The sequence below is a fragment of the Corythoichthys intestinalis genome, chromosome 21, assembly GCF_030265065.1.
Source record: "Corythoichthys intestinalis isolate RoL2023-P3 chromosome 21, ASM3026506v1, whole genome shotgun sequence".
Lineage (NCBI taxonomy): Eukaryota > Metazoa > Chordata > Actinopteri > Syngnathiformes > Syngnathidae > Corythoichthys > Corythoichthys intestinalis.
Window position 1 is genome coordinate 40,117,037 of NC_080415.1, and position 15,883 is coordinate 40,132,919.

The 15,883-nt window shown below is 41.2% G+C and overlaps 1 protein-coding gene and 5 non-coding genes across 10 annotated transcripts in view; all 6 read right to left on the reverse strand.

Annotated features, from left to right (window-relative positions):
• rhbdf1b (rhomboid 5 homolog 1b (Drosophila)) overlaps positions 1-10,308 on the reverse strand; it is a 28,271-nt gene extending 17,963 nt beyond the window's left edge. For 2 of the 5 annotated variants that reach the window (XM_057825590.1, XM_057825588.1), the window contains exons 1-6: positions 10,088-10,308; positions 6,650-6,759; positions 6,374-6,489; positions 6,051-6,197; positions 2,736-2,964; positions 863-1,069 (exon numbers count right to left, since the gene is read on the reverse strand). In XM_057825590.1, the coding sequence (XP_057681573.1) occupies positions 863-1,069; positions 2,736-2,964; positions 6,051-6,197; positions 6,374-6,489; positions 6,650-6,759; positions 10,088-10,112 (834 nt within the window). In that variant the 5' untranslated portion in view covers positions 10,113-10,308. Of the gene's footprint in view, positions 1-862; positions 1,070-2,735; positions 2,965-3,406; positions 4,592-6,050; positions 6,198-6,373; positions 6,490-6,649; positions 6,760-10,087 lie in introns of those variants that run through there. The other 3 variants (XM_057825589.1, XM_057825591.1, XM_057825592.1) reach the window with 3 other exon arrangements.
• On the reverse strand, positions 6,782-6,876 carry trnai-uau (transfer RNA isoleucine (anticodon UAU)). The gene is made up of 2 exons: positions 6,839-6,876; positions 6,782-6,817 (listed from the first exon to the last, which is right to left on the reverse strand). It is a non-coding gene; the product is annotated as a tRNA-Ile (tRNA).
• Positions 6,993-7,087, reverse strand: trnai-uau (transfer RNA isoleucine (anticodon UAU)). Its single transcript has 2 exons — positions 7,050-7,087; positions 6,993-7,028 (listed from the first exon to the last, which is right to left on the reverse strand). It is a non-coding gene; the product is annotated as a tRNA-Ile (tRNA).
• On the reverse strand, positions 7,698-7,792 carry trnai-uau (transfer RNA isoleucine (anticodon UAU)). The gene is made up of 2 exons: positions 7,755-7,792; positions 7,698-7,733 (listed from the first exon to the last, which is right to left on the reverse strand). It is a non-coding gene; the product is annotated as a tRNA-Ile (tRNA).
• trnai-uau (transfer RNA isoleucine (anticodon UAU)) lies at positions 8,809-8,903 on the reverse strand. Its single transcript has 2 exons — positions 8,866-8,903; positions 8,809-8,844 (listed from the first exon to the last, which is right to left on the reverse strand). It is a non-coding gene; the product is annotated as a tRNA-Ile (tRNA).
• On the reverse strand, positions 9,518-9,612 carry trnai-uau (transfer RNA isoleucine (anticodon UAU)). Its single transcript has 2 exons — positions 9,575-9,612; positions 9,518-9,553 (listed from the first exon to the last, which is right to left on the reverse strand). It is a non-coding gene; the product is annotated as a tRNA-Ile (tRNA).
• Positions 10,309-15,883: the final 5,575 nt, after the last annotated feature.

The window sequence follows — 15,883 nt, forward strand, 5'->3', positions numbered from 1 at the left end:
ACAGATTCCTTTTGTATTCAGACGCCGACGGATAGTACGGGTTGACACTGTTGTAACCTCGAACTGCGGGACTTCTTGAACTTGTTTGGATGTTGGTGGAGGTTCTTTATCCACCATTCGCACAATCTTTTGTTGAAATCTCTCATCAATTTTTGTTTTCCGTCCACATCTAGGGAGGTTAGCCACAGTGCCGGGGGCTTTACATTTATTGATGACATTGCGCACGGTAGACACAGGAACATTCAGGTGTTTGGAGATGGACTTATAGCCTTGGAATTGCCCATGCCTCCTCACAATTTTGCTTCTCAAGTCCTCAGACAGTTCTTTGGTCTTCTTTCTTTTCTCCGTGCTCAATGTGGTACACACAAGGACACAGGACAGAAGTTGAGTCAACTTTTATCCATTTTAACTGGCTGCACATGTGATTTAGTTATTGCCACCACCTGTTATGTGCCACAGGTGCTGTTAATTACAAATTAGAGAAGCATCACATGATTTTTCAATGGGTGCCAATACTTTTGTCCGGCCCATATTTGGAGTTTTGTGTAAAATGATAATGATTTACTTTTTTTTCTATTCTCTTTTGTGTTTTTTCATTACGAGCAAAATAAATGAAGATATTACTACCAAAGCATTTCTGGGAGAAATTGAGCATTATCTGACAGAATTGCAGGGGTGCCAATACTTTTGGCCAGCAGTGTAACAGGCCAACACACTAGAGTGATATTGCATCGTACAAAATGACTGCCGTCCCAACTTAAAAATCTGTTTCTGAAGACCCATGGTAAAATTTTGAAAAAAAAACAAGACAAAAAAAACAACTAATTTAGGTGACTTGAGTGTGGAGTGATTTCCAAATCACCTTCATCAGGGCAGCAGCTGCTCTAAGGCTCATCACGGCAACAGACTCCCGTTTGCGTCGCCGTGGCAACCTGCTGAGGGCCGAGCGGGAGCTGGAATAGGAGCAGAGGGAGGCCGTACAGGGGTTGGCGGCAGTCAGCGCCACGCCGAAGCCGTCTACCTCTTCCATAGTACGAAAGGCACGGCCACGAGCTAGGGGGTCAACAATCTGTATATTTAAACAGAAAAAAAAACTGTTATTGGTACAGTATCAGCGGATTCCACACAGGCGGGGATCATATCGGGAGCCAAAATATGGTATTGGTGTGGCCCAAGTTCTCTCGTTAATAACTTTCTGAGGACCCATAGACAGAAAAAGTTTATTCATATGTTAAAAATGAGGCAAGAAAAGCGACTTTAGGTAACTTGAAAATCTGGTAAATTAGGGCAGTCATATTTTAAACACTAAACCTACCAAGGGTGGATCAGCTGATAAAAATTCCTTTTTTAACCAGAAAAGGGTCATCTGAACCTAATCAGCATATCTTTTGTGCGCATTAAGGTCCTCATTAGTCATTCCAATTCACACTTGCAAAACCACAGGGTTGGATTGCTCGATTTAGCATCTTGAGAGTTTGGGGGCAGGGCTGCCTTGGCTTTGTTGGACAGTGGACCGCTCAGGCAGCCAATCGGGCGGACAACCTTTTACATATTCCAAAAACTGCAGTTTACCTACAGTACAAGGGAAGGTGTCATAAAAAAACTAAATTCAAAAAAACATTTTTAATTGGGTGACATATGAGACTTCGCCCTTTTCCCGGGGCTAGGTGTTGGAGGTTGTTGCCGAAGCAATTTTTCCTTCTGCGCCTTCTTTGTGCCCTCATGAGAGTGAACCAATTCCTTTGCAAGACCCACCAAGAAGTCCACCCATCTCTCTTGCCTTCCGGTGCATGCCTGATACAACACATATGCATTCAGTGCTGCCATGTCAATCATATTGTAGAACACGGCGAGTGGGCATCTCCGTGTTCCCCCGTGTTTGACAAAGCCAAGGAGCCCTGGATTTGCAAATATTCAAGATGCTAATTTCAGCTATCAAGAGTGATTTCACACCTAGGCCGCTTAATGGCTTGTTTGAGTGGTCTATTGTTTGACAAAGCCGAGTAATCAGCTTGGTATAGGGGTCATTTGACGCCTTTCTGGTACTTCTTTATAGCCCCCCAAAAAACCGGGACTTCTAAGGTACCACATATGGGGCCGTTTACATGGTGACTGTCGGAGAATACGAACAATTTCAAATTTGCGTCTCCATTTGAACAATGTCGCTATTCCGCATGAAAACGATGTAGTATTCATGCCAGGCCCTAGCAGTGCAGATTTACTGGGCGACAGAGAATGATGCACTTTGACCCCACCAAGCTCCCTCAGCCCGGAAAAAAAATATGCCCGACCACTCGAAGCAATGTCATTTTCCTTTTGTTCAAAAAGGCACAAAAATTGAAACGTTCAACATATTTAATTTAAAAATATTATTAAAACAGTAAATTAAAGCCGACATTCCGCCATATTTGCTGTCTTTAATGTGTAGTAGCACCGCTGCGCACGCCCATTGTGACGTGTACGAGTGCTGACGTTAACGGCGCGGTCTCGTGCCGCGGGAGCCTTTGATATGCATGCCGAGGAAGCACCCCCTCAACCCCCCGCAATCGGATTCTTCCACTTTGGAGGCAGGATTCAGAATTTTTCGTCTTCGCCGACACCATATGCACGCGAGTCGAGTCCGCAACTCAGTCATTGCGTCTTTGTGTCGCAGAGTCGCCATGTAAACTGCCCCTATATTTTCTCCTGCTTGCAAGAATCCATCAACTGGAGCCGAAATAAAACAAAAGGCCTACCTTCTGCATGCCATAGTGATGGTGACTATGGTGGTGGGATGGGACGTAGAGGGGAGGAGGGGTCTCGGTGCTGGCCAGGGAAAAGTTGTCTAGGCTTGGCAGCTCCGTCCCCCTCGTCACCTGAACCTTTAGACCCCCGTAGAGATGGCTGCAGTGCTGCAGGCTCTTCCTCCTCCATCTCTGGCTCCTGTCGCTGTCCTTGCTCACACCGAACCAGTCTGCCGTACCCCTGGAAAGAAGAGTCTTGCTCTTGTTCAACTCATACTACAAATGTTGCTCCACTTATTGTATGACTTTGTTTTTCGTCAGACTTTAAATATTGAAAACATAGATTCCCCTGTATATACTGTGTATCAAGCAGCTAAGAGGCCACTGGTGAAATGTTTGGAGAAAAGTGCACTCAGTAATAAACACGCGACCATCATCTTGAAGGACGCCAGCTGGAGGAGCCTTTTAAAAACAAGAGAGGGTGTTTCTTGTTCTCACAAAGATGAAGTTAAAAATCCAAAATACCTGAATAAACATAAACACTTGTTGTGACGAATGGCTGTTTTCAGCATGGATTACATTTGCTTGTGGCTGTTTAAAGAAGAAGGTATGCAAACAAGCACCAACAAGTACACATTACATTCATTCACAGGAACCCAAATGCGTGATTTGTAGTCACTCACCTGTTGACCGTGCCCCAATAAGGGTCTCGGCTGTGACTCATACCTGAGCGGGGCAGTGAAGATGGAGCTTTGTCACCTTCATAACCAACATTTCGCCCCAGAAAAAGGAGCCAGGCGAATGAGTCCAAAACGACTATTCCATAGGGGAAAAATATTCTTCCTTCCGATGTGGTTGATCACCACATGTCCAGGCTCTGTCGGCCAACCGCAGTCGGGCTCATTCACATCAAGAAAATCGGAAGTAAACCGGCCTCCGCCAATCTCAGACGTCCATCAGTTTGATGGCGCTCCTTCAGAAAGCCAGCTCTGAACTTATATTCAGCAGCAAAGAGTACAATTGTGTCAGCAGCTGGCACACCTCCTACTATTCACCCAAAAAGGATTAAACCACATCCTGGGAAAAGAAGACGAGTGTCTCTGTTTCGTGTCAAAGTCAATATGCCTACCTCTTCAGAGCCTGCGGTGAATGAAGTTTACGCGTGCGTGAATCTGTGTGTGTCAACAAGAGTTCTGCCGCTAACATACCAGAACACAAGAAGATTAAAAGGAGAGAGAGGAATCACACACATTAGCAAGGAGGAAAAGAAGAAGAGGGTGTGGATCAAGTCTTGCCTGGACATGACACACAGGGACACATACAAACACTTCCACTTGTACTATGACTTAGAACACAAAATAATGCTTTTTTTTTTTTTTTTTTGCCTACACACAAATATTTCAAAAATTATCCAGAAAATGAGGGCTGTCAAACGATTAAAATTTTTAATCGAGTTAATTACAGCTTAAAAATGAATCGTAATTAATCGCAATTCAAACCATCTATAAAATATGCCGTATTTTTCTGTAAATGATTATTGGAATGGAAAGATAAGACACAAGACGGATATATACATTCAACATTCGGTACATAAGTACTGTATTTGTTTATTTTAACAATAAATCAACAAGATGGCATGAACATTATTAACATTCTCCTAAAGCTATCCATGGATAGAAAGACTTGTAGTTCTTAAAAGATAAATGTTAGTACAAGTTATAGGATTTTATATTAAAACCCCTCTTAATGTTTTCATTTTATCAAAATTTGTAAAATTTTCAATCAAAAAATAAACTAGTGGCTTGCCATTGTTGGTGTCAATAATCACACCATGCTCACTCATGGTACTAACCCATAAAATCAGTTGGAACCATGCACCAGCAGAGGGCGCCAAACACCAAAAAACAGACATGACACTGTACTGTCATTTTAATCTGTTTGAGCGGGGCATGTGCGTTAATTGTGTCAAATATTTTAACGTGATTAATTTAAAAAATGAATTACCGCCCGTTAACACGATATTTTTGACAACCCTACAGAAAATATAACTCCAGTCTTATGGTTTCTATTAAATAAAATATCTACTGTACCTCACAGTTTTAATATCAAGGGTTCAAATCCAGTTTCTGGCCATCCTTCGTGGATATGATCTCAGTTTATAGATTGATTTGGGAAAGTCTACATGCTCCCGTCATGGCATTATTAGGTTAGATCAGTGATTCTAACCCCAGGGGTTTGGTGAGTGAGTCTAAGGCAAGGGTCGGCAACCCAAAATTTGAAAGAGCCATGTTGGACCAAAAAAAAAAAAATGTCTGGAGCCGCAAAATTTTTTTTAAAAAACCAAACTTAACAAAATTTAAGAAACACGGAAAAATTGAATTTGTGCGTTAAGACCTGCAGTATGAAGCTAGCCTTATTTCTTCAAAAGTAATGAAATCGCACTTTTTCTCCATTCCCAACTGGGTACCCGGCTCCCGTTCCTGTTTGTTTGCAATAAACATCTGCCTGGCATCCCGCCTGCTGATTGAAACGTGTGTCGCAGGTTATGACGCAAATCTTTGTTGATAGAAATGTTGGAATTTAATATTTATTCTACACATTTTTACAGCATTGGAAAACATGAAGAGTGTTTGTTTTATTTTTGTCCTACAAAAACCATATCAAAACAAAAAATATATATTTCCCTCGACCGTCTTTGTCCATTTTCAAACATTTTTGAAAATGCTCCAGGGAGCCACTCGGGCAGCGCTAAAGAGCCGCATTGCCGACCCCCGGTCTAAGGGGTTCGGCGAAGGTATTTTCGTACACTGACTAAAGGCAAAGTGTTGTTTTATACAAAGTTGACCTTAATTCCATTTATTTCAACTGCTAGCCCTCTATCTAATGGGGGGAGGAACTGCTTTGCTCAGTGGAACGTTGACATGTACTTGGTACAAGGAAGTATAACCAACAAAAAACATTTGTATCACATTTTACATTATGAAATTACTATGTGATACAAGGATGAAACACTAAAATGAGAATGTGGACATAAAAACAACAAATTCATTTTCCATGGTGAAAATCAACTGTAAAATGCACAATTATTTGTAGTATATTTGAAATTTGAAGTAATTTGAATGGGAATTCACAAACATATTAGCTTGCTATAGTTTAGCTACATCAGTTTTGAATTTGAACAACATTGCTTTATTATCTAATTCCGAAGGGTTTGGTGTATGCAGATGTGAAACTTGTGGGGTTCATTACCCTTGCAAGGTTAAGAACCACTGGGTTAAATGGCTGGCTCTATAGTTGATGAGGAGGGGGGGGTGAAAATTTCTGTACCTGAAAATCTGTTTCGGTATAGATGAGCGACGTCGAGTCAGTATTTTTGGGATGCAGGATTGCCTTCGGACGGCGGACGCCCTCCTGGGGCACCGTCGGCCTTTAGGGGGAATTGTGTTGACTCGCTCGAAGCGCACTTTTTTTTCACTGAACCCACAGTACCGAGAGAAGAGGAAAAAGTGGAAAGAAATGAGAGCAGACCAGAGGAATTGCAGCAAGACAGGTTTTGAAAGGTTAGGTTTCTGCAGACTTTAGGCTACTTGCGAAAAGGAGTTTTTAAAAAAAGACAGGAATGGGGAGCTGTGAGGTTGCATGTGTCTAACCTCTTGGAAGTTGTGAAGGAGGGCACTCGGAGGTAGTTGACGGATGTTGCTAAGGCAGCTCTTCGGGCCTGCGGGTTAGAGCCCGGCATGCTGGCACTGCGCTGGCGTTTTAGCGGCTGCAACACATATTGTAGGCCTAATTACCAATTATGTGCGAACATTAGTGAGCATGTGGCATTGTATCAATGATTAAAAAGCGATCGTGAAGTCTCATCAAATTTTAGCAATTAATTTGTTTTTACAACGTGATGGGACCGATATCAAAAACCTGTTGACCTCCTTGCGGACATGTGTGTCCTCAGATGTCAGCTGGATGATGGGGATTTCCAGTTTTATCGGTGGTGGTTCTTGCCAGGTGCCTGCTTCAGCCATGTTTCTGAACCCTGCTTGAGAAAGTTGAAAAATCCATGCTCCAGGTGAGGGTCAAACTCACAACCTCAGCATTGCTTTTGCAGGTAACTGTCTTATAAGTACCGCGCGCTGACCGATTGCGCCACTAGAGCTTGATAACTAATTTGAGATTTATCATATCGGATTATGATATGCATTATATGTTTTCATATCAGGTGCCTGCTTCAACCATTTTTCTGAGCCCCACCAAAGAAAGTTTTAAAATCCACGTTCCAGGTGAGGGTTGAACTCACAACCTCGGCATTACTTTTGCTGGTTACTGTCTTATAAGTACCGCGCGCTGACCGATTGCGCCACTGGAGCTTGTCGTAGTCCATGCTCCAAGTGAGACTCGAACTCACGACCTCTGCATTGTTTCTGCAGTCTTATAACTACCGCACGCTGACCGATTGTGCACTCCATTTAACCAATTTAAGATGTATCACACCAGATTGTGTGATGCGTTGCTTTTGTGCCAGGTGCCTGCTTGAGCCATGTTTTTAGCCCCACCTTAAAAAGTTTAAAAGTCAATGCTCTAGGTAAGGGTTGAACTCCCAATCTCTGCATTGATTTGGAGGAAACAGTCTTACAAGTACCACACGCTGACTGATTGCACCACTGGTGCTTGACTTCTAACAAATCAGATTGCGATGTGTTATTGGTTTTCGTAAAAGGTGCCTGCTTCAGCCATGTTCCCGACCCCCACCTAGAAATTCAAGAAATCCATGCTCCAGGTGAGCCTTGAACTGACAACGTCAGCATTGCTTTTGCAGGAAACTGCATTATAAGTACCGCGCTCTGACCGATTGCGCCACAAGTTGCAATGACTTATTTGAGATCTATCAAATCAGATTGTGATGTGTTATTTGTTTTGGTAGCAGGTGCCTGCTTCAACCATGTTTCTGAACCCCACCTAAGAAAGTTTTAAAATTCATGCTCCAGGTGAGGGTCGAACTCACAACCTCGGCATTGCTTTTGCTGGCTACTGTCTTATAAGTACCGCGCGCTGACCGATTGCGCCACTAGAGCTCGTCATAGGTTGTAGCTAACTAATTTAAGATTTTCAGATAGTGTGCTATGTTATATGTTTTGGTGCAATCATGAGACATCAGCTGGATGATGGGGATTTGCAGTTTTATCTGTGGTGTTTCATGCCGGGTGCCTGTTTCAGCTGTGTTTCTGCATGCATGCTCCAGTCAACCAATTTAAGATGTATCACACAAGATTGTGTGATGCGTTATGAAGGAAAAGAGTCGATTTATCCTTGTTACAGGTTGTTTTATTCTTATAACGAACAGGAGATGATGACACAGAATTCGGGAATAAAAAAGAACAAAGAATTTACACTTAAAGACAAAGAAATACACACAAGACATATTGGTACCATCAGACAAAGGAAGAAAGTGCCCCCCGCTTATCTGCTCGTAGTCTTTTTCTTCCCTCTAACTTGGGGTCAGGGTCAAATTGCTTGGAATGTGCACTGTGCACCCCCATCTTGCCAGGACTAGCTAGTATTTTCCAGATGTGCCGCTATTCAATGGCATGTACTGTCTTATGATGGAGAATGCAGTGTCCACATATGATATCTCAACAGTTATTTGTTTTTGTGCCAGGTGCCTGCTCGAGCCATGTTTTTAGCCCCACCTTAGAAAGTCAGTGGTCTAGGTGAGGGTTGAACTCCCAATCTCAGCATCGCTTTTGGAGGCAACAGTCTTACAATTACCACACACAGACCAATTGACATCTAGCAAATCAGATTGTGATGATTTATTTGTTTTCACAGAAGGTGCCTGCTTCAGCCATGTTCCCGACCCCCACCTCAGAAATCCATGCTCCAGGTGAGGCTTGAACTCACAACCTCAGCATTGCTTTTGCAGGAAACTTTCTTATATGTACCGCGCACTGACCGATTGCGCCACTTGACATAACTTTCTATAACTTATTTGAGAACTAACAAATCAGACTGTGATGTGTTATTTGTTTTGGTAGCAGGTGCCTGCTTTAGCCATCTTTCTGAGCCCCACCTTAGAATGTTCAAAAATCCATGCTCCAGGTGAGGGTCGAACTCACAACCTCGGCATTACTTTTGCTGGTTACTGTCTTATAAGTACCACGCGCTGACCGATTGCGCCACTGGAGCTTTTCACAGTGACTAGCTAACTATTGTAAGATTTTTAAATCAGATTGTGTGATGTTATTAGTTTTGGTGCCAGATGCAATCAGTGTATCCATCCTTGTCCTATGTCATGAAACGTCAGCTGGATGATGGGGATTTGCAGTTTTATCTGAGGTGTTTCTTGCCAGGTAACTGCTTCAGCCATGTTTCTGAGCCCCACCTTAGAAAGTTTAAAAATCTATGCTCCAGGTTAGGATGAACTCACAATCTCGGCATTGCTTTTGGAGGTAACAGTCTTATAAGTACCGCGCATTGCACCACTAGTGCTTGACATACTAGTTTCAATAACTAACTTGACATCTATCAAATTAGGTTGTGATGTGCTATCTGTTTTTGTAGCAGGTGCCTGCTTCAGGTAGGTTTCTGAGCCCCAACCTAGAAAGTGTAAGTGCTTTTGCAGGCATTTATCTGTCTTATAAATACCACACGCTGACTGATTGCACCACTGCAACTTCACGTGACCATTGACAAACCAGTTAACCAATTTAATATGTATCACACCAGATTGTGTGATACACTATCTGTTTTCGTAGCAGGTGCTTGTTTCTGAGCCCCACCATAGAAACTTTAAAAGTCCGTGCTCCAGGTGAGGGTTGAACTCACAACCTCGGCATCGCTTTTGCTGGTTACTGTCTTATAAGTACCGCGCGCTGACCGATTGCGCCACTGGAGCTCTATGTTAACTCTAGTTAAATAATTTAAGTCTTAGCATGCCAAATTGCATGATGTGTTATGTGTTTGTGTGCCAGATGCTATCAGTGTATCCATCAATAACAATAACAATAACAAAAAAAAGAGTTAAGAGATTTGGTGGGGGACATATTAATATTACATATCTGCCCAATTGTTGTCCTGTTTTGAGCAAGCATTTTGACAAAGCAAAACAGTCGACGGGTGAAGATAAAATTGAATTACTCATAGTTTTCTTAGACATGATGTGATCTTACACACTAAGCGTTTAAAGTTGATTTCGTTTTGCACTTTACAGTGATATCAGGTGTTGTATTGAGTGCATTCACATAGCAAAGTGTAACCAGACAAGCAAAACAGAACAACCACATCCTTTTGCTTATGCTGTGACCGTGACGCTCCAAGATGCACAAGGCAAGATGCAAGCAAGCATTACGAACGCAGTGACAAACACTTACTTGATGTTCGATGATTTGGTTTCATTAATCTTCACAATTGAGGAAGGGATGCCGCGTCCTCTGAAAAACCATCACTTTCCTCACCCTATTTTATAACATCCATCCATCCATCAGATTCCATTATTGTTCTCCTTGTTGTTGTTTTTTTACATCTGTGGTTGGATTTTCATGGCAGGCAGATTAGAGGACGTAATCTGTGCGGCCCACATGACATGCCTGTTAAGCATCATACCTCAGATTGGACTGATGCATTGGTGTGTGTTAAGCAACACTTAAAAGGAAGTGACATCTGACATATATATCTAAGCGGGACAGAAGGGAAGCAAATGATTGTGGTTTACTCTTATGTTTCTGTTTTCCCCTGCCTAGTTTACAGATTAACAAAGTAAAGTTAACTCAGGTTTATTCCAAAATAAAAGAACTTTAATGTATCACTTTTTTTTTTTTTTACCTTTTTCTAACCATATAAAACTTATGGCTCACACTCTATAGGAATGTTCTGTTCTGTGACTCTCTGCACAAAGCTAAGCACGCTCCATCTCACATTTGGGCCAGATGTTATGTGTTTGGGGTGGGGGTGCTCTCTTGTGAGTCTTGACTGTTCCCCACACCCACACACCACTACATGCAAATGAAAAAAAAATATATAGAGACAGAACATGAGCAAAGCCTCAGTTAATAACTATAGTTCTGCTATCAGTCTTGCTAAACTGTATACACTGTATTGTAAAGTATTGGCACCCCTGCAATTCTGTCAGTTTCTGTCAATTCTACAAACCCAAGTTTTTTTTAATCTCCTAATATATGTATAATATGTGTTAAGCCGAACAACACCCACGCCGGTCCGATGAAGTTGTATAAACAGGAAGACAAGAAAACAGCATGGAGTAAACAAGGATGCGGTTTGACCTTTGCAAGGCCCACTTTTTAAACCCAAGACAGATGGCGATCAATACATTCAGAAAGTATCATCAAATAAAAGTTTTTGTTCAACGGCAATGTTTAGATTATTGATCATGCTGTAGAGCGGTGATGAAATGATTAAAAAAGGTGGAAGATGAATGCAGCAAAATGGAGCTGAAAAGGGCAGTGTTTTTCCCCCCAAAATATTCTTGTAAAAATAAGTCATACAGAAGATGAATGAATGAATCCCATGATAGTGTTATGCGGGGGACCCAAGCGCAGAGAAGGCAGGCAAGGTGGCAGGGGTAACAATAGTTTATTGCATAATATGACAGCAGTCTGTGTCCAAGTGATCAGGCAGGCGTTTGGCGAGTGAGCAGGTGAGCTGTCAGGGCAGGTGAGCAATGAAGGATCTGTAAATAAAGGCAAGGTCAGCTGGATAGAAGAAATACAAATCTAGGCTCTAAGTGAACTGAACGCTGGAGTCACAAACTTGTGGAGTAGTGTTGATCTGGCGCCAAAGTGAGGCCAGGGACTGGTTTAAGTAGGCTTTGAATAATGATTGAGAGCACCTAGACCCAGGCTCACCCATCTGTCCAATCCTGCAATCCAGACACAGACACACACACGCACACACAAGGAGGAGGAGCAGGGGTCCTAACAGATTGTGTATAAAGTTGAAATACAATAATCATTAAGAGCTGTAATGCCACACTTTCTGGATTCTGTACGATACAAATTATCTTGCAATTTTATCAGTGCCACCATGCTTTTTTCATTGAAAAATATTGTCATGAAAACCATCAGAACAAAGAGTAAAGTGGATAAAATTCATGCAGTAAAATAAACTAGCACATATAAAAAATGTATACCTCAACTACAAATCATGGAAGTTAGCTTTTGACTAATAAGGGTGTGCTTTTCTAAAAAAAAAATATATATATATATATATATATATACAGTGGTATGAAAAAATATCTGAACCTTTTGGAATTTCTCACATTTCAGCATAAAATTACCATACAATGTGATCTGATCTTTGTCAAACTCACACAGATGAAAATACAGTGTCTGCTTTAACTAAAACCACCCCAAAATATTTTTCATATTTTAAATGAGGATAGTATGCAAACAATGACAGAAGGGGGGGGGGGGGGGGGGGGGGATAAGTAAGTGAACCATCACATTTAATAATTTGTGGGCCCCCCTTTGGCAGCAATAACTTCAACCAGACACTTCCTGTAGCTGCAGATCAGTCTGGCACATTGATCAGGACCTATCTTGGCCCATTCTTCTCCACAAAACTGGTTTCAAATTCCTGGGATGTCTGGCATGAATCACTGTCTTTAGGTCATGCCACAGCATCTCAATGGGGTTCAAGTCTGGACTTTGACTTGGCCACTCCAGAGCGTGTATTTTGTTCTTTTGAAACCATTCTGAAGTTGATTTATTTCTGTGTTTTGGATCATTGTCTTGTTTCAACATCCTTCCTCTTTTTAGCTGCAACTGTCAGGTTTTGGTGCAAAACTTTTAAATTCATTCCTCCATTAATAATTGCAAGTTGTCCAGGCCCTGAGTCAGCAAAACAGCCCCAGATCATGATGCTCCCTCCACCACGGTGGGGATGAGGTGTTGATATTGGTGAGCTGTACCATTTTTCCTCCACACATGACGTTGTGTGTTACTCCCAAACAGTTCATCTTTGGTTTAATCAGTCCACAAAATATTTGGTCAAAACTTCTGTGGAGTGCCTTTTTGCGAACATCGAGGAACAACGTTTTAGACAGGAATGGCTTCCTCCATGGAGTCCTCCCATCAACACCATTCTTAGCCATATAGTTGATGTGTGCACAGAGATATTGGACTGTGCCAGTGATTTCTGTAAGTCTTTTGCAGACACTCAAGGGTTCTTCTCCGAGTATTCTGCGCTGAACTCTTGGCATCATCTTTGGTGGACGGCCACTCCTTGGGAGACGCAACAGTGCTAAACTCTCTCCATTTGAAGACAACTTCTCTGAATGTTGCTTGATGAACATCCAGACTTTTAGAGATGGTTTTCTATCCTTTCCCAGCTTTATACAAATCAAAAATCCTTGATCGCAGCTCTTTTGACTGAGTCATGATGCACATCAGACAATGCTTCTCATCAAGACAATTCTTACCAGGTGTGTGTTTTATAGTGGAAAGGGCAGCTTTAAACCACTCATCAGTTATTGGGCACACACCTGACTTAAATTGTTTGGTAAAAAATGGTTTCAATTGCTCTTTAAGTCTCCTTAGCCAGAGGGTTCACTTACTTATTTTTACCCCTTCTGTCATATTTTGCGTGCTATCCTCATTAAAATATGAAAACCTATAAATGTTTGGGTTGTTTTAGTTAAAGCAGACACTGTTTTTAGATCTGTGTGATTTTGACAACGATCCGATCACATTTGGTGGTGATTTTATGCAGAAATGTGAGAAATTCCAAAAGTTCCAGATACTCTTTTATACCACTGTATCATGAACTATATCGTTGTTGTAAAGCACTGTGTGGACCTTTCTGGTTTTTGTAAAGGGCTAAAAAAATTAAATGGATTTGATTTGAATTGGATCCACAATATTAATCCTTTTCACATCAAATGCTAAAGACTATTTCAGGGACATATTATAAAGGTAAGGGGAAAATACTTCATCTGTCCCCTGACTGCGATGTGAAGAGTAGTGGCTATTGGCTAATAATCTTTTTGTCTCTGAAATTCCGTCATATTAGAGTAACTTTTTTTGTGTGTGTGTATATATAAATAATTCTTTTTTTCCCCCAAACAATCACACAGATACAAAAATACAAAACTGTGCAATGCAAAGAAACGCAAAAACATGCAAAAACACTAAAAGTCAATCAAACACAAATCCTTGAGATATTGTAGCGTACAAATACTTTTCTTGTTCTTCGTACCAGCTTAAAAAGATCTCTTCCAAATTACTTGGAGCTTCAGATGTTTAATAATTTTCTTCCGTCTCCGCCTGCAGTCTCATGAATGGCCACTAGATAGCAACAAAAGACCAACTGCCTCAGTCAATACGGCATCCCCAACAGGATAAACTACTAATTGAAGCAGAAAGTACATTACTGACTAGGACCTTTGCAATACAAGGCTCACAATATTATCGATGAATGTGTCAGATATTCAACAACACGGCCTTAAAAAAGAAAAAGAAGCTGTTTCTGAATTAAAAATGAATGTTTATTTTTTGTAGTGTTACAGAGAATCTTTGTTTTCCTTACAGACTATGATAACATATGCAATAATGCATCATTTCTATCAATAAATACAAAACATTATTGCAAAATTCTTGTAAACCAAATGAGTGTTTTTAACCTGCAGTGCATCCTATAGATGATGATGCACCACGTGACTACTCTGTTGTACGATGCCGCATGTTTAAGTTTAAATTCATCACAATATTAATGAATTACATGAATGTTTGTGTCATATTGGCCCACTACAGAAAAAATATTAAAACAAAAAATATATTTCCCTCAACTTTATCCATTTTCAAACATTTTTGAAAAAAGCTCGAGGGAGCCACTAGGGCAGCGCTAAAGAGCCGCGGGTTGCTGACCTTCAGTCTATTGGAACATATTCATTTGGTTCCATGATTGAACAGTGATATCTTTCATATCAATGATCTATTAATGATACACAGTATCACCATATATTAGAGGTGTGCATCGGCACTGACCTCACGATTCGATTCGATTACGATTCGGAGGGCCACGATTCGATTCGATTCGATTCGATTCGATTAAGAGGGCCACGATTCGATTCGGTTCGATTCGGCAATGCATCACGATGCATTAAAGCCTGGGATGCATTAAAATGCTAAAGCAAAGCATATTTTTCGTGAATCATGAAGCAACACAAGCGGTCAGACATTAAACACCTTTTTATAGGCTCTTGTGTCATTCCTGGTTGTAGTTAAATGAAAATAGTAATATATATAAAAATAATAAAAAAAACATCACAGCATTTAATTAGTGCTTTGAATGAGACCAGGGCTTTCTTTTTTTTTTTTTTCTACACACACTAGCAGTCTTTCATTTTTTACACACCGCATAAGTTTGGTCAAGTTTCCCACCAACCTCATAGAAGCCAAAATGTCTCCATATGCCTGCTTTCAATGTCTTTGGTGCATCAGTAATCTTTCGCGCTTCCTCTTTCACCGCTTCAGCCATTGTTAGTATGTCTTATCTCTGCTTTCTTGAGTGCCACTGCGCAATTGCGCATTAGTATGTCTTATCTCTGCTTTCTTGAGTGCCACTGCGCAATTGCGCATGTCTGTGACGTTACTCCCGTGAGGAAACAGATTTGAGTTCCTCGTCCCCCCTGCATTGCTTGTACAATAGCTCCCTCTACAGGTAAACATGAGAATAATAATACAAATGTGGAAACCAAATCCATTGCATCACTGGAAGATTTTTGAACGGACTTATATATTTTAATATGTGCTGAATCGATTCGGCTTGTTGCCCGCATCGAATCGCATCGTCCATGGCCCGCATCGTGATGCATCGCCGCATCAATTATTGTTGACACCAGTACCATATATATTGTGGGAGACAACGAGAACCAAAAGTGGTATTTGCCATGTGGCATTTTTTTGGCCATGTGGCATTTTTTTTTTGGGGGGGGGGGCATTTTTTGGCAGGTGGCAAATTGATTTTGCCATGTGCCATTTTTTTTGCCATGTGGCAAAATTGATTTTGCCATGTGGATTTTTCTCTTTGTCCATGTGGCATTTTTTGCCATATGGCAAAATTATTTTGCCATGTGGCATTTTTTTTTGCCATGTGACATTTTTATGCCATGTGCAAAATTGATTTGCCATGTGGCAAAATTGATTTTGCCA